The sequence below is a fragment of the Paroedura picta genome, chromosome 3, assembly GCF_049243985.1.
Source record: "Paroedura picta isolate Pp20150507F chromosome 3, Ppicta_v3.0, whole genome shotgun sequence".
Taxonomy (NCBI): Eukaryota; Metazoa; Chordata; class Lepidosauria; order Squamata; family Gekkonidae; genus Paroedura; species Paroedura picta.
In genome coordinates, this window is record NC_135371.1 from 146,571,266 (window position 1) to 146,593,467 (window position 22,202).

Genomic DNA, 22,202 nt, shown 5'->3' on the forward strand with positions numbered 1-22,202 from the left:
TCTGACCAAGCAGTGATATCAGGGCTCTCTAAGCCTCACCCACCTCACATGGTGTCTGTTGTGGGGAGAGGAAAGGGAAGGCGACCGTGAGCCGCTTTGAGCCTCCTTTGGGTAGAGAAACGTGGCATATAAGAACCAACTCTTCTTTTTCTTCTTCTTATGTACGGTCACAAGACCAAAACTAGAGTTTTAACAATAGACTGTTTCTGCTGTTCTGCCCAGCATAATATCCTGAACAAGGAGGTATTGTTTGTGCTACAATCTTAACTCTGCAGGATGGTCCTCCTTGGCTTTGATGTATCATCCTGATCTACACATCAGAGGCTGACAACAGAGGGGCTGTTGTTCCAAACAAGGCAGACGACTTCTCAATGCAATGTTTCATGGAATCCCTGAGTGATGAACCTTCAGAGTGCTGCGGGGAGAGAGAATATAGCCTCATCCCACCCACAACATCGCCCCATGGAAGTCTTACATATATGACCTTCTGTCCCAAGTAGACAGAGTCAGCCAATGTTACTCATACATATCCTTCCTGGTTAAAAGAATGAGGACTCTGAATAGAAAACAACAAATGCTGTACATTTCTAAAAGAGTGTTCAAAATTATTGTGCATATTGGCCACTGGAACATGAATGTGAGATGCCCCCTCCCCCTTTTCTAGATGGCACATGTGTTTTGGTTACATACAGTAGTGGCTCACGAGAGCCATTCAGGGTTTTACTCTGTTCAGTTCTATGGGACGAAAGGAAAGTGACTGCAGTGAGAGCTAGTCATACGTTTTTTCCAAGGACTACCCATTAAATCCTAGCTTTTATTCTGGCTTTCTACCCGTTTTATTCCAGCAACAACCACCATGCAAGGTAGGTCAAGCCAAGAGAGGGCAACTGGCCCAAAGACATCCTGTGAGTTTCATAGCAGAGGGGGACTTTGAGTCTTCAGCACTCTGGCTGCTACAACAGCTCAGTGGCTAATAGGTAGTAAACCTTACAATGTCACCACCTGGAGGCAACCCCAGGAGAAGCCCTGGCCCTCTGAGCCCTATTTGTTGACCACTGTGTGAAACAGGATGCTGAGCTACATTAACTAATGGTCAGCTCGAGCAGGGCTCTTCCACTGTGGTTTGTGCATCCCTAGCAGATTCTTCCAGTTAGGCTCAATCCCCTTGAAATCCTGCCGTGCCCAGCAGCTGCAATTGAGCTGGTCCCACTCTATGTGGAGCCATCTGAAGAGCCAGAATCCCTGGCCCTTTTCCCTATATCCAACTCTGTTCTGCTTCTGCCCCGAGGTAACCCCTTGCCTGCTTCTCCCACCCTCCCCCATGTATTTTCCCCAAGCCACCTGGCAGCCTTCTGCACACTCCTCAATAATTCATGTGCTGCTGGAGCTGTTTTGCAAGACGTCCTAATTTTATTTTAGACTCTCTTGGTTTGGGGAAGGGCCCCTCCCCACCCTTTCCCCTTCTACACCCCCACACACTGCAGGGAAAATATAAGGGGACTCTGTTGAACATAATGAGATAGGAAAGTGAAAACAAGCGATGTTACGCATGCAGGCACGCGCGCACACACGCGCGCACACACAAGTCCCTGTCATTTCTGTGATGGGCTTTGCTGCATTGGGGTGGGCGTGTAATGCTCTAGCATCCTGTGGGCCTGATCCTGCACTGGTGGCAGGGGCCCAGATCCAGAATATTGGAATTCTGCTATGGGTGTGGCCAGGCAGAATCCAATGCATCCAAGTCAGGAAAGCAAACACTTAGCAGAACTCTAAAAAGGAAAGTGGAAAACAAAAACAAGGCATTTTTATGAGGAGTGGAGGGAGTTCCATTTTTAGCCCGCTGACATTGCCAGCACTTAAGTTCAGCTCTTCTGGAGTTGCCAACTTCTTAACTGGCCATGGTAGCCACGCCTTTCATAGAAGCTTTTAACAGCCACTTGATGCTGGAACAGAAGCTTGTAATAGTGCTAAGAAAAGCATCACCTGCCAATTTTTGCACATCAAGCTGTTGTTAAGGGCCCAAGAACAGGCTGGGCTGTTCATTTCTGGTCTGTTGGTCACCTTCATTTGACATTGGCGCTTCTTTTCAATCCCAGGTTGCAACCCCAGAATATGACAGGCACTAAGGAAGGATCACTACAAAGAATCGCCAGATATTATTTTGGTAATCTTATTAGGCTGGGTTCAAGGTTCCCAGATCACAGCTTGGGACTTGCAGGTGGGTGGCCAAGATGACAAAGGGGGCATATGTTAATAGGTTTGCAGCAAAAAGAACTTGCACAAGAGTGTGAGTATTGGGGGGGGGGAGCTGCACTCCTTGGAAGTCCTGCTTCCACACATCTATAAAAGGTATAGGAACTCTACACTACTTCATACTTGGTTGTCTTACTGGTAAGAACAGAGTTGCACTCTTCATTTTGTAAACTCCTAGTTGGCTAGAGCCTGTTTCCCACCTGTGAAAGCCCAAGCCTCCTTTGCCACCTGGACTCACCAAGCCAGATGAGTGAGCAGAATGTGGTTCTGGGACTGAGCTAGGGATCCAAACAAGCTAGCCATCTAGATTCCTGGTTTGAACCCTTAATGGTTTGAACCCTGTAGATCAGCTGTATCAAGATGGTATTCAAGATTTTATTAAGCTTTCTGGCTGGGCATGCTCTGAAAGAAAATAATTACCTATTTATCTTTTCCTACAGTTATAAGCAAGGAACCCTCAGGGATTTATAGGGGGGAAGAAAGCCATTTTCATTAGCCCTTGCTTCTTTCCCTCTTGCAATACTCCCTAATCCTCCCATGGCCTTTCTTGCCTTTCCCTTTCCAGCCATTCCTTGACCGCAAGCTACCTGGAAGACATTGTTGACCAGCTGATCAGGCTGGTTTCGGGCTTAATATGTTCAAGACATACACTCCCAAATATATTCCCAAAAGTCCGTGGATCAGTCGGTACTGGACCGCGGCTTCTCCTCGTCCTCCTCCCCGGCTGCTGCCTTGGGGGCTGCCCTGCCACTCTGCTGCCGGCTCACCTTTGGTGCTCTCCAGCGGCCACCATGGCTGGGGCTCCCCCCTCGGCATGGCACTGTGCAGCTGCTGCTGGCAGCGCCTCCGAGTGGGCGCCGGGAAGTCAGGGGCGCCGGTGGGAAAGCAAGTGGAGCAGGGGCTCAGGCGGTGGCAGCGACGTCCCTCGGCAAAAGACTACCCCCACCCCTGGGCCTCAGTAAAATTGTCAAGTGTTGACCGGTCCCCAGTGATAAAAAGGTTGGGGACCACTGCTGTAGATCATACTCCCGTGTTGAGGCCACTAAATAATACTAAATTTATACGAAATAACACACAATCTGCATGTGGCACTGGTGTGAGGAACTGCATGTGGCACTGGTGTGAGGAACTGCAAGTGTGCCTCATGGGCTGGGAGAGAATCAAGCTAATTGCACTGTTCTGTTGACATGGGGAAATGCAGGTGTGTAGCCCTGGCATGTGAAGGCTGAGCTCCAGTTCTCCATTGTGGAGTGGTGTTTATGAAAGGCTCTTGTAGAGTGTGCAACAGCCCTTAGGAAAGGAAAGCATGAGCCCCACCTCCTTACGGAAGCCAATCCATCTCTCTTCCTAATTTGAAAAGCCCTTTGCTATATGGTAGGTAAGAAGGGTTTGCTTTTGACAGAATTAAAGCTTAGGGACTTCTCAAGGTCATTCTGTTAATCTACAGTAGCAGGAGGGCTTGAATACCAAGCCCTCAAGTGCTAGATCAACTATTTACTTGACACACTCTACCTAGTTTATTCCACCTAGTTACTTCCCTCATTTTGCTCCTTTCTTTGGCAAGTGCACATAGAGTCTTTTTGGATTGTACATCACTTCTGGCCAATCCCGCAGGAAGAGTTGCTCCTTCTTCCCCTTCCCTTTCCAACATGCCCTGGAAGATGGAGAAACATCAGGAGAACCTGCTGAAGACAGAAGATGGCATGTAACACATCCTTGTTTCCTGTTCTTTCGAAGATTCTGTTCCCAGCCTTCTTTAGCCAGCCCTCCAGAACCTCGACCTATCACCCTTTCTGGACCTGTGGAAGGTAAATAACATCCCATTAAGCATTTATTAAAGGGACAGGACACTTTCCTCCAGATCTGTTGACAGCTCTAGCAACAGGCCCGAGGAGTTCTGAATCTTATTTCCGTCTTTCAGTCCAATTCTGGTAAAATCCTAAAGGGTTATAACCTTCTAAGTCCCTTGAAATCAATAGGCTTTGGTGTCAGTCCCACACTGAAGGCCAGTCAGTTGAAGTCAGTTGTTTAACTCTCCTTACGATGACACTGATACACTGGCTGGAGCTGCCAAGAAAATACACTCCTCCCCAAAGACTCTGGGGTAAGGGGAATCTAAAGGAAAGAACTGTTGGCTAGGCAGGCTCAGCTGTTGGTTTTGCTAAGCACACGTCAGAGCTAAGCAGGACTTTGTGGCATCTGTCAAGGCTAGCCAGAGTCAGCACGAAGTGTGCCGGCCAGCGAGTGCTGCTTGGATCTGCCTATTTTTGTATCAAGCAAATGCTGTGTCAGAGGACGGTTTCCGGAGATGCTGAGCCTTCTGAAAGACCAGCTAGCAGGATGACAAGGTGGGCAATTGTTCTCGGCACAGCTGGATATAGACGAGAGGGGAGGAGCCCGTGTTGGACCTCTGGCGTTACCATCAAAATGTCACTGGGTGGGGGAACTGCATTGGAGCATTTAGTCACAGTATCTTCTGAGCAGCAATAAGATTATTTAGCAAATTCAGTGGGTTGTTAAAATGACGCTTCTTCTCCAGTCACGCATCCTAAAGATGCTTTATTCGGAATCCAACCACTGGCCCCATTTAGCTGACTGCTGTCTGCTCTGACTGGCAGCCATTCTGCAAGCCCCCGCATGGAAGTCTGCCAAACTTTGCTCCAGGGGGAATGAATAGGGGACCTTCTGCCTGCATAACATCTGCTGTGCCACGCGGCGAGCCTGACGGCCTTTCCTCTCTGAGCCGTCTCTTGCAGCCTGGTCCAGCTGGGTCCGGCAGCCTGAATCCTTTGCCTGACTGGAACCCAAAGGGTCATCTTAGCAAAGGCACAATGTTCATGTCCATCCCAACTAACCCCGCCTCTCAGAGCATATGTATCTCTTGCCAGAGAAAGTGGCAGAGGCCATAGCAGTGACACAAGAGCAGTTTTTAACCTGGTCAGTTGGCATCCAGTTCACAGCAAGGCCCAAATACTGAGATAAGATTCAAGATTTCATTGCCAAGAAACAAATGTATTTCTAGACTCTGTGCTGCAGTTAATTTAGTACCTTCTAATAACCAGAGGAAACATGCGCTCCTGAAAAACAGTGGTTCAAAACAAAAAGGGGAAAGTGCCTATCCACAGTTAACACAATGGGGAACTGTTTCTGGGTCAGGAGCCAGGGGATTTCTTTCTCTTTCCTTTGTAGGTGCACATGTGCCATGGACCCCAGCCTCTGTAGGACAGGTGGCGCCATCACCTGCAAGAAGAAAAACCTGGCAGACGATCATCTTGGAGGATTCAAACCCCTCCCAGAAGTGAGCCGAGGCGTAGGATCTGCCTTCCCCCAATACTAAGAGTCTGAAGAAATTCCCTCCCTGCCTCCCCTCTTCACCCATCCCCTCCTCCCTCTTCTTTCGGAAAGTGAAGATACTTCTTGCATCCCCAGGGCTCTCGCTGGCATCCAGGAGCATCCATTAGCAGCCACTCTGACCCACGCCCCTTCCAGGCTGTGTTTTCTTATTTATGAAGCTGTTTTGAGGCAGCCAAATGGAAGGATTCCCCGCATGCATTCACTCTCTTCTGTATTGCCTCCTCCAAGCTGACTGACTCATAATGGGGGTGATAAGGCAGAAGAATTTCAAGGAGGACCCTCAACCACAACTGATACCACATATGTGTGTCCCTGTGGTAGTTAATAAATGTGAAGTGATAAGAGGCAACCCCTTAATAAATGTGGAGTAATAAGAGGCAGCCCCTTGAATTCTTCTGCTGCTGAGTGGAGCTCTACATTCCTGTACCGCAGCATCCCTTTCCTGCAGGACGTTGGTCAAGGTATCAACCTCCACCTTACTGTGGCTGAGGAGAGGGTAGCATATGCTGCCTACCGAGATGGATTCTTTTCCCACTGTTCATCGCTATGCTCAGTAGTCAGATGTGCAGTAGAATTTAACAGGGGCAATCGGGACATAAGAAGCCCAGAGACATAAAACACTGTGGCAGAAGTTGTGGGGTGGGATGACAACGATAATATTTGGGTTGTGACTGAGGATGTTCTAAGAAAAGGGGAACTGGTGCAGGATGAATAGCTGACTATCTTGCCTCTTCCATCTCCAGCTAATTGAGCATAAAGCTGGGGCAGCTGGGGCATAGTTTTCTTGGCTTTTCCAGGCTCTGGGTGGCCGGAGGGGGGGGGGATTCTGGTGTCCTGCTTTGGATTTTGAATGTTATCTTCTACCTAAGCATAATCACTTCTATCTTTGTTTGGAGGCTATTGATATGTCCCCATGCCCAACATCTCATCACCCTTAGCAGTGACCAAAGAGGAGAACCCACAGTGGGGATGCATTAATAGAAGAAGGCCTGGCTCTTTAAAAGCCAGGCTCACCAAGGGGCAAGGAACAGATTTAGCTCTAGCTGTTCTCCTGGGTAGGTTCCGTTATTTTTTCCTACCAAAGGAATGGTTGCCAATAATTCCTAAGGGGGGGGGGAGGGAGAGAAGTACAGTGTTGTAATTAGAGAGAAATAGAACTTTAGGGTGATTGTGGGGAAGAGAGACAGGGGGACACTGGAGAGACGGATGGTGTCAAGAGCTGGGGTGGGGGGCAGCCAGAGGTTATATAGGGGAGGGGAAATCTATCAGCAGACTCGAGTTGCAAGGCAGAACAATATTTTTTAGTAAGGAGGGATAGGAAGGCAGAGTAAAGAACAGTATAGAGCAGGGGTAGTCAAACTGTGGCCCTCCAGATGTCCGTGGACTACAATTCCCAGAAGCCCCTGCCCGCATTCGCGGGCAGGGGCTCCTGGGAATTGTAGTCCATGGACATCTGGAGGGCCGCAGTTTGACTACCCCTGGTATAGAGCCTGGAGACAGCCTGCCCTCCCTCCTGTGATACTTCATGGGGGTTTTGAACTTCTGATAATTGGTCACATTAAGCTTCCAGCAGCTGGGCAGAAAAGGATGTCATCGCAATTCAAGTGACATTTGGTGCTAGTTTGGAGAGTCCCAGAAAGAGGAGGGGGTGGGGGAAGGAAGCCAGCCTCTCTCCCCTCCTTCCCCCATACCCAGTCTGCTCCCTCAATAGGTGACTTGATTCAGGATCAGCTAAATTAGCAGGAGTGGTTTAAGGATAAACGGGGGCCTGTATCACCACAGCCAGGTTAAGAATTCGTGAGACCCTAACAGGCCCAGACTGGGGGGGGGAGGGCTCCTCACAGTGTAAAGGGTTTTCACTCCGTGTCCTTAAAAAGGGGAAAGGGGGAAGGGAGAGGTTGCTGTCCTCATCCATGGGGGGGGGGAAGGCATCCTGTGGGGCCCCTGGAAGCACAGGGCCCGCAGCACGTGCTACATGGATAGATGGGTCCTGCATTGGCCTAGCATGGAGTACAGCTCATGAGCTGCCTCTCTTGGAACACGGGAAGCTGCCTTATTCTGAGTCAAGCCCATTGGTCTACCAAAGTCTGCGCCACTTGCTTTGACCTGCCAGCAACTATCCGTGGTCTCAGGCTGAGTTTTTTGGCATCAGCCTTCATCTGGTCCTTTTAACTGGAGACTGAATTTGGGACTTTCTGCATGCAGAGACGGGAGTGGGGGGACCTTGGGCAGGAAGCTCAAAATACCTCACAGGGCTATTGTGAGATAAAATGAAGAAAGAACACCCCCGGCTAATTTCTTCTAAGTGAAACCACTGATCTATCACAGTCAATGTGATCTACTCTGATTAGCAGTGGGGTCTAATTACCCACTACCTCATCCATTTACCTGGAAGGCTGGCCTTTGAACTTAGGGCCTTTTGTGTGCAAAGCAGCTGCTCTGCCCCTGAGCCACAGTTCCTATGGAGGACGATAAGTTTCCATAAGAGCCTTGAAGGTGAGGCCAGGCCAGGCATGGAGGACACATGCTTGCCTAGTGAGGGAACCCATGTGGGGCCAGCTGGACCTTATGTACTGGATGGGGAGACTGGGCCACTATGCATGTCCCATAAAGCAGCATTTCGGAAAGCCTGGGAGATCCCCCACATATATCACTATTGGTTTCAACCCTTGACCTGGAAGTGATCAATGTGCTGTGGGATCTCTGCTTTAGCCACCTTAGAAGGATATGCACAAAGCTCCACTGACCCACTTCCACAAGCAGGGCCCAGTATTGTGCCACTGCAATCTTTCTCACAAGTATCACAAGAACTCGTGAGCCATAAGCTGAAGGCGTCTGTGATAAGCCTGTGGGATGCTGATGGTATCTGAGGAAGTGTGCGTGCACATGAAAGGTCATAGCTTGAATAAAACTGTGTTGGTCTTAAAGGAGCCACTGGACTCTAAATGCCTGTTTGTGCCTCGGACTATGTGATGGTGGTTCATAGCAAACTTTACAAGGCAGGCACTCTGTCGCACCAGAGCCTGGGAGCTCATGCAGAGCGGGCACAGAGTACCATGAGTGTAGGGAAGAACCTCTCCTGCTCGTGCACCCTTTCTCCATTTGCTCGTGCCCCTGAGTCTGCAGGCTGCTCGCTCCCCATCCCACGAGAGCCCCTGTGGGCCGGGCTTCCCGTCTGCCCTGTGAGCTGAGCTGGGTTCACGAGGAAGGTAGGCAGCAAGCCAGTCAGTGCCAGTCTCCTCCAGCAAAACAGACACCCTGCATGTCTCTCTCCAACTCCAGTGCTTTCCTGCTCAATGAGGTAATGGGGCACTGTCAGGCTGCTTGGCTGCATGGGACTCTGGGGGATGGGATGGGATGGGTCCAGCGGGAGAGCCTGAAGGGGACCTGGGCAGTGGACCCAGGGGACAGAGAGCTGTGGCTGGGAAAAGTTATGGCAGTGGCTTGGGCTGAGTCCTTGGGTGAGCCAGTGCTGCGAGAACAGTTAAGTCTTCCATGCAGCTGTGAGGGCACTGGCCACAGGGGCTGAGCTGAGCAGCAGAGGAGCATGTGCGCCCCCCCCCCCCCGCTGCGATGCTCCCTTCTGGGTAAAGTAAGGACTGACATGGCTGGGGGCACCCCACTCCTGGAAAGGCTCAGGCGCATAGCCCCCACGCAGGCCCCCCTTCCTCCTCACAGGTTAGCAGCGCCCCAAATCTGCCGCTCCCGTCCTGCCTGCCTGTGGAGCGTCTCCACGGCTTGGGCGGCTCTCCGGAGCCTCTGGGGCCCAGCGGCAAGGCAAAGTTACAACCCCACCCCCACCGCCCCCCCTCGCCCGGTCGCCAACCCCTGGCGGCCCTCAAGCGGCAACGCTCCTCCTGATCCGGCGGGCAGCCCTCCTCCCTCGGGCCTGCCATGCGCTCTGCATCGGCTCGGCGGCTGCCGGGGCTGTCCGTCCCCGGCGCGCTTTCTCCTGCGGGGAGCTCTCCATGGCGCGCGCGGCGGCGCTGGGGCGGGGGTCGTCCTTGGCCTCTTCCCGCCTCCGCCTCCGCCTCCTCCTCCCCCCTCCAGGCCGGGGGAGAGGGCGCGGGGGGGGGGAGCGAGGGGCCGAGCCAGCCGCCGGAGGAGGCTCCCCCGCGCGGCGCATCCCCGTCTAATGTGATTATCTCGCGCCTGGCACGTCCCCGAGTCCATTATCCGAAGGGCGCGTAGCGGGAGGAGGCGGCGGCGGCGGCGGAGGAGGAGGCGGCGGCGGTGGAGGGGAGCGGAGAGGGATGCGCGGCGGCGGCGGCGGCGGCGCGCACAGCGATCGTCGGCAGGAGGAGAGCCAGCGGCCAAGGCAGCGCGAGGCAGGCGCTTGGAAGCGGCGCGGCAGGGAGAGCGGCGAGGGCGGGGGGCGCTCCCACCCCTCCTTCCTTCCTTCCCAGCTGGCATCGCACCCCGGGCCCCGCCGGCCGGCCGGCTCCCTCCCCGCCCGTCTATGTCTTTTTCTGACTCCAGCGCAACCTTCCTGCTCAACGAGGTAACTTAACAGGCAAGCGCGCAGATGCCGCCGCCGCCGCCTCCCGCCGCCTCCCGCCACGCGAGCTCAGCCCCCCTCCTTCCCCGCCCCACTCCCCAGCAACACTCCGGCGAAATGCGGGGCCTCGCCAGCATCGCTCCTTCCCCGTCTCCTCCCCCCGCCCCCATGGCGATTCCTGGCAGATCGAGGGGAGGGAGGCGGGGAGGGAGGGAGGGAGGGGGGAGAGGCGGGCTGCTCGGCATCCTTTCATCTACCCCCCCCCCCGATTCTGTGGAGTCAGAGCTGGGATCGTCTGCCGAGAGGACGCAGAAGTCGATCCGTTTCGCAAATCCTGTGTGTGCGCGATATTGTTTTCTGTCGGGGTAAAAAACCGATGGGCTGGAATTGCTGGGCATCGCCCCAAGTGTGGATGGGAAAGGGGGAGTGGTGGAGTGCCCCTGGCGCCCCTTCAGACACGGAGCTCCGGCAGGCCTGGGGAGGCCGAGCAGGGGGGAAATCCCCATCTGGCCCCATTTCCTGCAAAGCCACTTCCTTCCCACTGCCCCCTCCTGTTCCCTGGCAACATGGCCCGTATTCAGAAGAGTGGCCTTAACCAGAAGGCAGTGCCCGTCCCAGCGGAAGTGGGCCAGGGAAGAGCTGGCTTAGGGATGGGGTAAAGTTGAGCTTACATGGGTGAATGAAAGGATGGGGCAGGATATGTTGGGGCAGGGGGCAAGGGAGTGGGCTGTGTCCTTCAAACCCTGCCGAGGGCAGCTGGTAGCGTCTATGCTGGGGCTCAAGTTGACTAGTTAAGGGATGTTTGGGACATCTGGACCCCAAAGGGAAGCCAGTGGGAAGAGGACTGGGGAACAGAAGTGCCAAGGAAAGATCCAGCTGGTTTGGCCTCTTCTTCGTCGTCTTCTTTGTCTTCTGTTCACTTGTGACTCGCACCCCAATTCCTGCTGGTTCTCTGGCTGTAGTGGTCCCATGGCCACAAAGGGTTTCCCCTCCTGCATCCCTTGCTTAGGGCGTCTGTCGAGTGTCTGCCTGACTGGATTGTCTTGATGCTCCCCAGCCAGTTTGGAGTCACAGTCAGGGGCAATGGTTGGGAGGTGCCGAGAGTCCTCTCCACGCATCCCACCAGTGTGGATGGCCCCGCAAGACTTCCAGTTCTTCCCTTCTTCTTTTCATGGCCTTCCTGCTCTCTGTCCCAGGCCCCCTGGCACTCCACTGCCCTGTCCCTTTGGTCTCCCCGCTAAAAGGTGCCGGCAGATCCAGACAGCCCAGGAGCAGTGCCTGGCTCCCTCCCGCACTTGCCCATCTCTGTGCCTGCCCCCAGGGGAGGGCTGGTGGGTGGGCACTATTGTTTTTTCCGTTGCAGCTGAGCTAAGAGCTCGAGAGCATCCAGGGTGGGGATCCAGCACACAGCGGACTGAGGAAGCTTCGTGACTCTGTGCCGTCTGCAGCCCCCAACCCAGCTGGGGCGGGGGGCACAGCACTGGACAACCTTCCCTTTGGAGGCGCTTTCTCTGTCCTCCCCTCCCCTCCTCCGGCTTCTGAACGTTTCTTGTTTCCCCCATGTATGACGACTCTTATCTCCATGGATTCGAAGACTCCGAGGTGGTGAGTCGACAGGCTGTAGAAGGGGTTATTTTAGGCATGGGCGCCACCCACCCTAGAAGAACCCGGCAGTGCGTTTTCTCATCAGGGCGACGAGTTTTGAGACTGCTGAGGGGATGTGCCCAGGTTGGGGGCAAAGTGTCCAGGGAGGTCCTGGGGGGCAGAAGCATGTATTGGTTTATGGCACAAACACAGCTGGCTCCTTGTATGTATTTGGGACGTCTCCGATAGAGGAGCAGTAAGGTATGTTGAGGGGAGAGACAAAAATCTGTTGAATAGGGAGCAGTAAGGTATGTTGAGGGAATCCCAGAGCTATGGGTGATGATGGTAAAGGGGTTGTTTTCTGTGACTTTGCTTTCAGTTGAGACAAGCGAGAGCTTTAAGTTCTCCTCAAGGATTTGAGAAGTGTTTCTGGCGCTGATGGGGATTCATTGGTTATGGCTGGCCGGAGGGTTTCCCATGACAGTGGCTGTTCACTTAACAGCACCCCCTGCTGGCTGGGGAGCCCCATGTGTGATATGTCCTTTTTGTGGCCAATCCTGACATCCCATTCCCCCCATGCAGTATCTGCTTCTTGTCAAGATCACGCTTCTTGCTTTCTTGAGCCAGGAGCAGCGAGGAGTGTGCAGGATCAAGCCGTATGTAATGCAGCCTAGTTCAGCTAACCCTTGTGCAACAGATTTCTGACTGGAGCGCCTCCTACTCCTGTTGGGAACTGACCAAGGAAAAATGCAGATATTCCTTGACGTGGGATCTCCAAAATAATGCTATCCTGAAAGAAGAGGTAGTGTTTCAGTCGTGTTCCTTGTGGCTTTCACCCAAATTGTCGCTGCAGAAACCCTGGGGAAATTTTGCAAGGGGGTTGGTTGGACGGGGGTCAAAGAAGCCATGGGGCAATCAGTGGGCGGGGAGGAGGTAAATGGCTGTGGAAACCTCCTGCAAGCCACTTGAGCAAGGTCTGGACTGAACCTCTTTGCCAACCTCTATGGGGGTCCATCAATAATAAGACAGGTCTGGGGTGCCCTGCATGATGCTGCAGGAGGACTGATCATGCCTGGACCTGATACTTCCTGCCTACCTGGTTGGGGTCAGGCCTCCACCACGGGCACAGCTGCTCTGCTTTGAAATGCATGGGTGGGTGCCAGCAGAAGGAGGAGGAGGAGGAGGATCAGATGACTTGATGGAACTGGGCCATGGGGGGGCCTGGCATTTCTCAGAGTCTGCCTGAGCCGGGAGGGGGGGGGTATGCAGAAATGGCAACATGCTATGTGTGCCCACACCTAGGAGGATGGTTTATTCCATTCTCTCCCCTCCCATTTTAGCACCTCTTATCTCAGTCATAAACACTTTCTTAAAGACTATTGCAGTTTTTTCTTTTCTTCGTGGCTATGCATCATATGCTCGGTATGAAAAGGGAGGGAAGCAGGATAGATGAATGGGGGTAGTTAATGCAGAGGCAGGAAGTAACATTCCAGATCCCATGTCCCTAAGGGCCAACTAGGGATTCTTACAGACCTTCTTTGCCACCCCCTTTTCCAACCTTGTTTCCTGGCCTAGGAAAGCTGGTTGTGCCACTTCTCAGGGACTGAAAGGGGCCAAGAGCCAGCTGAAGGAGAAACAAGGATCTTAATCGTGGCCTAATTCCCATTTTGGTCTTCAGGTCACTTGTTGTAAAAGGATCTGAAGACCATTCAAATAAAGTGTCTGATAAAGGAGGAAGGGCCATCAGCATCTCATCTCTAGATGGAGAGCAAAAATATTCTGTGGCACCAGGAATCTATAATCAGATTTCCTGACATGTGATTTATCTGCTGAAAGGAGCCATGAGGGGTCTGACATAGACTGAGGCTAGGGGGCAGGAGGGTAATACTCCCTCCCCCCTGACGGTTCTCTGGTCAGAAATGCCTCTTCTGGGCCCCAACAGGGAACAAGACAGGCATCTATAATGTGCCTGTCCTCTCCCCCCCCCCAATGGGGACCATTTCTGCTTGGGGAAGGCATAGCGGGATAAAAGCTCCCTCCCTCTCACGGAGCTGTGGCCTTAATCTGTATCTTTCTTCCCCTCCCTTAGTTGCTTTCTGCAGCAGATTACATGTCTGGGGATCCACTCATGAACCTTCAATGTCATGTGTAGTTTAGCCTTGAGATACTAGATACTTGTGGCTTTCCCTTCTTTCCTGCCCTCAGTGCTTGACTCTGCAAATCCAACTGAGACAACCGCAATATGCCCACCTTCTTGCTACACACCGTGGCCCACAACATCCCTTGCAGTTGATGGACAGGGAAAATGTCATTACATGTGCACAGTCTCAAAGCGTTTAGGTTGACTGGTGTGACGAGTGAGACGACCACGTTGGGAAGGACTTGTGGAGGCAGAGGGGTGGTTTGCTGCTCACTGGCAGCTTGTATTTTAAGCTCTTTGACTGAGTTCCATCTTCTTCTCACGAGGACTGTAGTTGCAGGCGTGATTACACAAACTGGACCAGAAAGCTACACTGGACAGAGGATGGGGGCTTGTAAGGGTCTGGCATTTATGGCTTCAAGTCCAGTTTTGTTCAGGCCATCTTGGAGAGTGGCTGTGGCTTTTTAGCAGAAAGTCCCAGGTTCAATCCCCAGCAATCCCCTTGAAAGGATCAGCTAGGAGGTGATGTGCAAGATCTCAGGCTGGACAGCTGCTGCCAGTGTGAGCAGACAATATTAAATTTGATGGACCAGTATAAGGCAGGCTTAATGGCAACAAGGCAGGAGCCCTTGTACCTATAACAATATTGGAACATGTGAAGTAGTGACAAAGGAGAGACGGACAGGCAGATATTGTCTATGTGCAGAGTGTTTCCCTCATTACTGAGTAACCATAGCTAGTCCCTGTGCACCTGATCTAGAGATGCAAAATTTCCAGAAACTTTGAAGCCACGGAAAATAATTGTCTTTTTCCATTAAAAAGGGGGAATTTGAGGAAAATAGAAATATATGCAATATTTTCTTATCAAACCTAAATTTATAGCTTTAACAACACTGTATAATTTATAACTCTGTTAGCATATAAAAATTGACATATATTAAATTTAGTAATAAAGTATACCTGCAGTCTTAAGAAGATTTAGTCTAAAGCAAGTCCCATATTATTCCGTGGGGCTTACTACCTAGAAAGTGTTCTTAGGATGCTGGCCTTAGTTTTCTAAAAGCAAAACTGCAAATATGCCCGGTACATGAAGGACAGATGAAAAATGCTCCACCCTCTGTGGCCGGAGCACGTGCACCTTAGTTTTTGCCATCTGAAAGGCAGAGGGGAATTTTGTAGTAAACCTAAGAAACTGTATTGTTGGAAAAGAAAAAATTTCAAACCAGTTTCAATAGAACTATCATCCTTTTTAATACCAAGTGATAACTTTGAAAACATTGAATTCTTTAATAATGTATTAACATTTAAAAATTATAGCATATTTATTGTAACCCTGATTACTTACATTTAAATAAGAAACTATATTCTTGAAAATATACATGTCTACGGAAGACAGAAATTATTTGAGTAATGCTATAGATCAGTGGTCCCCAACCTTTTTATCACCAGGGACTGGTCAATGCTTGACAATTTTACTGAGGCCCGGGGGGGGGGTAGTCTTTTGTCGAGAGACATCACCGCCGTCAGAGCCCCTGCTCCACTTGCTTTCCCGCCGGCGCCCCTGACTTCCTGCTGCCCGCTGGGGGGTGCTGCCAGCAGCAGCTGCACAGTGCCACGCTGAGAGGGAACTCCAGCCATGGTGGCCGCAGGAGAGCACCAAAGGTGAGCCGGCGGCAGAGTGGCAGGGCAGCCCCCGAGGCAGCAGCTGGGAAGGAGGATGAGGAAGAGTCACGGCCCGGTACTGACCAATCCATGGACTGGGACCGGTCCCCGGACCGGGGGTTGGGGACCACTGCTATAGATGAGCCTCATAAAACTTTCTTGCCATAGATTTTAAATAAATTAAACCTCATCTTTTAAAGCATTTCTCTCATTCTAGAAGAGAATTTTTTTTTATTGTTCCTACAAATTTCCCTTTTATTGGAAAAAATGTCCCCTCCCATTTTTTCCTGGGCCTTCACATCTATAGTGTGACCTGATATTAGAACAATTGGCTTGGTTTTAAGATGAGTTTGTAGTCTAGATCAGTGGTCCCCAACCTTTTTATCATCGGGGACCACTCAACATCGGGGACCACTCACCGGGGACCACTCAACGCCTTTTACTGAGGCCCGGTAGGAGGGTACTTACTCCTCTACTCTCAACCACTGCTCTAGCGCTCTCTGATTGCTATGGTAATGTTTAAACATCCCTTCAAAATAAGATACAGACATGCCACAACAATGAAGTGTGTTGTAAAGGGCTGGGGGGGATGAAGTAAAGGGCCGGGGGGGAGGGGAGAAGGTGTCCTTCAGGGCCCAGCTCCAATTAGTCGAAGGGCCACATGTGGTCCGCAGCCCACAGGTTGGGGATCGCTAGTCTAGATCATACATTTTAGAAATGATCCAAGTAGAAATGATCTATGGTATCATTAGAGATATTTCTCACTCTCTCTACCTCCATTATTTCAAGCCAAAGGCCAGATTAAAGCATGAGAGGCAATGAGGCTTATTATACGTGTATTTTTATATTTTGCCTTATATTCTCCAGTCCCTGCCCTTCCCAAACAGTAGCGAGTCAAAAATTGCCTTTTTCTTTTAGAGAAAGATAGTGCAGAAGACTTACAGTGGAGCTTATTCCTAAGAAAGTATATATCTACCCCTCAACCAGTTCAACATTCAGTTTGGTGTACTGAGTTCTGGGTGACTTCATAGATCTATCATACTTGGCATTGTGTCCTGATTTGGAGGGGGGCGTGGTTCAACAGCCTCTGCTTGGTTAACAGAAGGTCCCAGGTTCAGTCCCTGGCGTCTCCAGTTTAGGGAATCAGGTGATGTGAAAGATCTGAGCTGAAGACCATGGAGAGCTGTTGCCAGTTTGAGTGCACAAAACTGGCCATGATGGGCCAGAGACCTGATTGAGCGTAAGGCCACTCCATGCATACCTGCGGATTTTTCCATAATAAATGCATGTATGCTGCTTGTAAAAGTTGAGCAACAATAAAAAAGTAAAACTGCCTACGGCTGTGGAAATAATATCCCCAAACCTATTAATAATAGTCATATATTATTCTGTTATTTGTGTGTTACTTTTGTGACACAGGTAACAGAATACTGTTGTTAATAATTTCAGGGATATAGTTTTCATAGCCGTAGACAGTTTTTTCTTTTTTTAATGTCGCCTGACACTTTGCAACCTTTTAATGTGATATTGTACAAGCTGAGCAGACTTATAAGGGTATAGAAGCAAGCATACAGCAGGTAGTGCTAAGCTGCAAACATCTAGGTACCTCGGAATTAAATGCATCTATGTTGTTGCTCTTTTACTTTCTCAACTTTTTTACCATTCAGAAACTCTAGAAACATTCTTCAGGCTTTGAGAAGCCCCAGACGTGGCAAGATCATGCAGAATATAGTTGAGAAGGATAGCTGTGTACACACCCACCCAGGGCCTCTCCCTGCACACCTCCTACAGGCCCATCCTTGGCCATTTTGGGAGGATGGGAGGTCTACATGACCATATATCAGTGGTTCTCAACCTGGGGTTGGGACCCCTTTGGGGGTCGAACAACCCTTTCACAGGGGTCCCAAAGTGGCCAACATGGCTCCTCATCCATCTCATCCACACAACAGCCTTGCAGGGTAGATCGGTTCATCTGTCTGGACCAGCGGAAAAGAGTGAGATCAGCATGGTGGGACAAGAGGCAGAGCTGAACTGAGAAACCCCGGGGAAAAAAATTATATACAGTCATGAACAATGGATCTTCACGCCATTGGTCAGTTTCAGTTTAATTTCTGTGAAAGAACACTTGCATGATTTTATGGTTGGGTCATGAGAAACTGTATTAAAGGGTCGCAGCATTAGGAAGGTTGAGAACCACTGCCATATATGGTCATGCCACTCCATAAATGTTTTACAAATTTTAAAAATATATTTTAAAATAATTGACTCACTCTCATTTGGGAAACCCTTCCAGCCGTCAGGAAACCTTAGGGATTGAGGGAGTCTGGTTCTGGCAGACCATCTTTACAATGAGGGCAAACAATATGATACGTACAAATGTGAGTAAAGAGACTCTGACTTTAAAGGACATGCTTTGAGAGCTGCAGAGCAGTGGTGGAAAGGAAACACTTGATCCTTTCCCCACCAGCCATTTTGAAACACGAAAGCAGCAGCCCCTCCACCTGCGGCTTCTGACCAAAAAGCAGATCTGCACATCTGCAACTAAACCTAGTGTTTCTCCGTAGACAACATGTGTTTGAACCGCCACCCCAGGAGGCCAGGACGCATCACTTCATGGCTGCCTGGGAACATTGTTTCAGTAGCCATGAACTGACTGCAGACTACACTGAGTCTAAAGAAAGGCTTCATGTAGGAGGATTAAAGAATATTTGTTTGAGATTGGGATGCTGGGAAGCTCCAAAACTGTGATCTAAGTGTGCTGCATCAAGGAAAGAAAACAGAAAGTAAGCAGGTAGTAATAATCTCTTCTTTTTGTTCCTGATCACTTTGGGCTCTTCCCCTTTCTTTTGTTCAATGTGAAAGGGTGCATTTTGAGCATTGGTTGCAGCTGCTGCCGTGGCCAGTTTTCATTATTCTCCCAAGTGATGTATTTCAGGGAATTGTGTACCGCCCTCTGGCACTGGATTCTAGAGCTCCCGTGACTGTTGTCTAACCTGTCCCCACAACATATCACATTCCAGTAAGGCTGCCTTCTGTTCCCACCTGCTGGCTTTCATGACGGTGCCCCATTCCCCCGCCCCCCTTATATCTCTCTTCCCCCTTACTTTCCAGACATTGCAGCTGTTTATATTTCCTATGCCTCACACCTGGCTCCTTCCAGCACGGTGTGATCCTTCCTTCATCTCCCCAGCAGAAAGAAGCATGGGTGTTGGAGTACCACCGGGAAGGAAAAGGCCCTTCCATCTGCTGCTGAGCCAGCCACAATGCTAGATACCCCCACCGCTTTCCATGCTTCCCTTGGGGTTGCCTAGTGATGAACCCTGCTCTAAAAATGCCCTGCTGATCCTGTAGGTCGGGGTCTCCAGTCCTTTTGAGCCTGCAGGCACTCTGGGGATCCTGCCACAGCAGAGTGGGCACAGAAATAAAATGGCTGCCACAAAACTTCTGTCTTAGGAGGCAGAGCAAGCCACAACGCGACTGCCACAGCTTAACGTTAGTAACCCGGAGCAGATCTTTGTTTCCTGGTGGCAACTATGGCTAGAGCAACACTTTAAAACAAAATTGGCACAGCCAATCAAATCTCTAATAGCAATCGGGAACCTTGCTGGGCAGAAGCTCTACCTGGCTTTGTCCACTTCCTATAAAAACACTTGGCAAGCACCAGAATGGTGTTGGTGGGGCTATGGCACCCACAGCACCACAATGGGGGTGCGGGGGAGGGGGAGGGCTGCTGGAGATGTTATGATTTGCAGAGGGTGCATGGCAGGATGTCACTTCAACCAGGATCTCCAAAACTGCTTCAGAATACAAGGACTTCGTCCCCCTGAGCCAGCCTTTTTCAATCTTTTGACTGTGGAGAAGCCCCTGAAATATTTTTAGGCTTTGAGGACTCCTGGAAGTGATGTCAGCTGGTCATGCCTCCCTGCCACCCCCCCCCCCCCCGGAGGTGACTTCACCAGAAGGGACCCTTATTTTGCTCCCTCCCCCGACCTTTACTACTACTACAGTAGCTCTGCCTCATGTATGCCAGAAAGAAGGGCAGGAGCGGAGAAGACAGCCTGGACCCTCCATACCACGTCACAACCAACTCCCCCCCCTTTTCATTTTTACACCCACTACCTACCTGCTGAGCCCTCTGGGCAGAGGTGGCTAGTTCCCTAGCTTGTGGACAAGTCCATTAAGGCAGGGGTAGTCAACCTGTGGTCCTCCAGATGTCCATGGACTACAATTCCCATGAGCCCCTGCCAGCGGCAGGGAATTGTAGTCCATGGACATCTGGAGGACCACAGGTTGACTACCCCTGCATTAAGGCAAGAGGGAAAAGCTGTAGACCTCCCTCTTGAGCTCCCATGGATCCCTGGTTGGGAATCCCTGCTCTTTGTGTGCTCATTAACACAGGATGTCCTGCTCAGCAGCAATCTGGAGCCAGGGAGGCTCTTGCATTTCCCATTCTAAGATTAGACCAGTTATATTCTACTCAGGTTGCGAACTGCTCTGTTCAGTAAGAACAAAGACTTAGAGGGAACGTTGGTCATGGTATCAATCATAACAATGGCAGGAGTGCCTAGTGGGAGCAAGAGGACGGACAATATTTCCTCTGCCCAGGTGGAATTTGCTTGTGAAGTTTTTTGGCACATGGGCCAGTTCAAATGTTTTGACCTTTTATATTTAACTCTCTTGGGAAATAATAATGTAAACATTATACTGTATTAAAAAGCAGATTATGGGTCCCTACAATGTAACTAATTTACAAAATGTATAATGTACGTTTCTGCCCTCATCAAAGTCATTAAGATGGCTAAGAAATTAAAAACATGAAGCTTACACAATTATGAGAACTTTAAACTATATACAAAGTGTCTTTCTGTAACCTGAGCTGAATCATATATGGGATTAGTAAAAAGAGTTTCCAGGCAGACTGTGCCCCTTCCTTTAAAAATTTTAAACCTGGCAAGAGAGAGAGGGCCAAATGTTTATCTACACCAGGGGTATGCAGGAGCCCCCTTTCCTTCCCTCCAGCTACATCCCCTCCCCATTTATTCACTTCTTTTGTTCGGTGTGAGGGGGCGAGGTCCCTCCTGACCTCAGAGGACCCTTCTTGACCTGCAGCGACTTCTCCAAAGCAGAGAGAAGTTTCTTCATGCTTCCACCTTGTGGGATATGTGGCCGTGTCATCCTCAGAGAGCACTTGCCCCTTTTGTGGACAGACCACTGGGTTGAATAAAAGATTTTCCGAACTCCTGGCCGATGGATTGGAGCGAATGCTCTTAGAGGCAAAGGACTGTCTGCCATTTGCACCCTTCCCTTCCACACTTGATTTCCCACTTGGCACACACCTCATTCCTATCCATGCCGTGTGCATTGTCTGTTTCATCCATATTTGGTGTTCTCTTTCTGGTGGGTGTACATGCACCTGTCTGTGGCCATCGTTTGTAAGAATTCATGCTGTTTCATGGGAAGGACTTGCACCAACACTGTGCTTTCTAGCATCTCTCCTTCCCCACACCCATTTGGAGTGTGTCAGCCCCTCCCTGTGGCTTTGCTGCTTTTGTGCCGAAGAGCCAGTGTGTTTACTCAGTCCCTGATACTGGCGCACCCGCCCTGTAGTTCGCGTTGCTGTGGTGCTGTCTCCTATTCCCCTCCCTCCTTGGAGAGCGCCACCATCCTCGCAGCAGAGGGGAGGGGATGCCAAGTCTGGTGTTCAGCCCCTGCACTGGCTCAGCATCACACTGGGCTGCCAAGGTGTTGGAGGGAGGGGGGCAAAGAAGTGGACTTCATGGGAGGAGACTTTAAGAATATGAAACATCTTCCTGCTGCCTCTGGATCAGTAAAGTCTTAGGAATCTCAGGTCCTGAGTTTTCTGAATTTTGAGTTGTCCAAGAAAACACTTGTTTCCAAGAGGAGATAGACCTTTGTGGTGGCCTGCTGGTAAGCTGGAATGAGCACCAACATGAGGAGGAAACATTATCCTTCAGCTGTCAATGTTTCTGGGGCTGGGAATCTTAATCTATGACAACAGGAAAAGCAGAGGGAATACGGCTGTGACTTCTGCCTTCAACAACCCCCTATCCTGTTTCTTTGCAATGGATTACGGGCATCTGAGACAAACCGTCAGGTTCCAAGTGCAGCAGGAGCTTTCAGTGGATTTTCAGAAGCGTTTCAATAGATTTGCAATAGATTTGCACAAGGCAGAGGCATTTTGCCCTGCAGAGAAGAGAGAGGCTGCCCCTGCAACTGGCTCAGCTCTCCCTCTTGTGCAATAATTAGAAAGCACAACAGCAGTCTGCCTTGTATAATATAGCAGCAGCAAGGGTCTGCAAAGGGTTTGGCTTGGCCTTCCTGAATGGCCCCTTCCCAGAATCCTTTGGGGCCCCATTTAGAGTTGCCAAGAGAGAACTTCCCTTTCTGGAAGAGCCAGTCCACTCCAATCGCACTTTATACGGCTGTAATGGGGATTATGGGCACAGTGTGGGTGAAGTGCTTTGGGCCCTTGGCACCTGCTGCATCCCCTGAAGGTGCTGTTACTGCCGCTGCATCCACTGCAGGCTCAATCTCAGCAATCGCTCTGGCTCAGGTTTCAAGACTAGCAATCCCATTGTCAGCAGTTTTGACAGGGCAGGCAGGAGAATGCTGCTTACTCCTTAACTCTTCCCCTTCTGGATCACAACCCTGTCACTTCTTTAAACTCCCTCATGATCCTACGCCGGTGTC

At 50.6% G+C, this 22,202-nt stretch overlaps 1 protein-coding gene across 4 annotated transcripts in view; it reads left to right on the forward strand.

Moving 5' to 3' along the window:
• The first annotated feature begins 8,810 nt into the window (after nucleotides 1-8,810).
• The window catches only part of CACNB3 (calcium voltage-gated channel auxiliary subunit beta 3), a 39,248-nt gene continuing 25,856 nt past the window's right edge, over nucleotides 8,811-22,202 (forward strand). Inside the window, exon 1 of one of the 4 annotated variants that reach the window (XM_077328491.1) lies at nucleotides 8,811-8,908. In XM_077328491.1, coding sequence (XP_077184606.1) covers nucleotides 8,870-8,908 — 39 coding nt within the window. In that variant the 5' untranslated portion in view covers nucleotides 8,811-8,869. Of the gene's footprint in view, nucleotides 8,909-9,528; nucleotides 10,109-11,476; nucleotides 11,711-22,202 lie in introns of those variants that run through there. The other 3 variants (XM_077328489.1, XM_077328490.1, XM_077328488.1) reach the window with 3 other exon arrangements.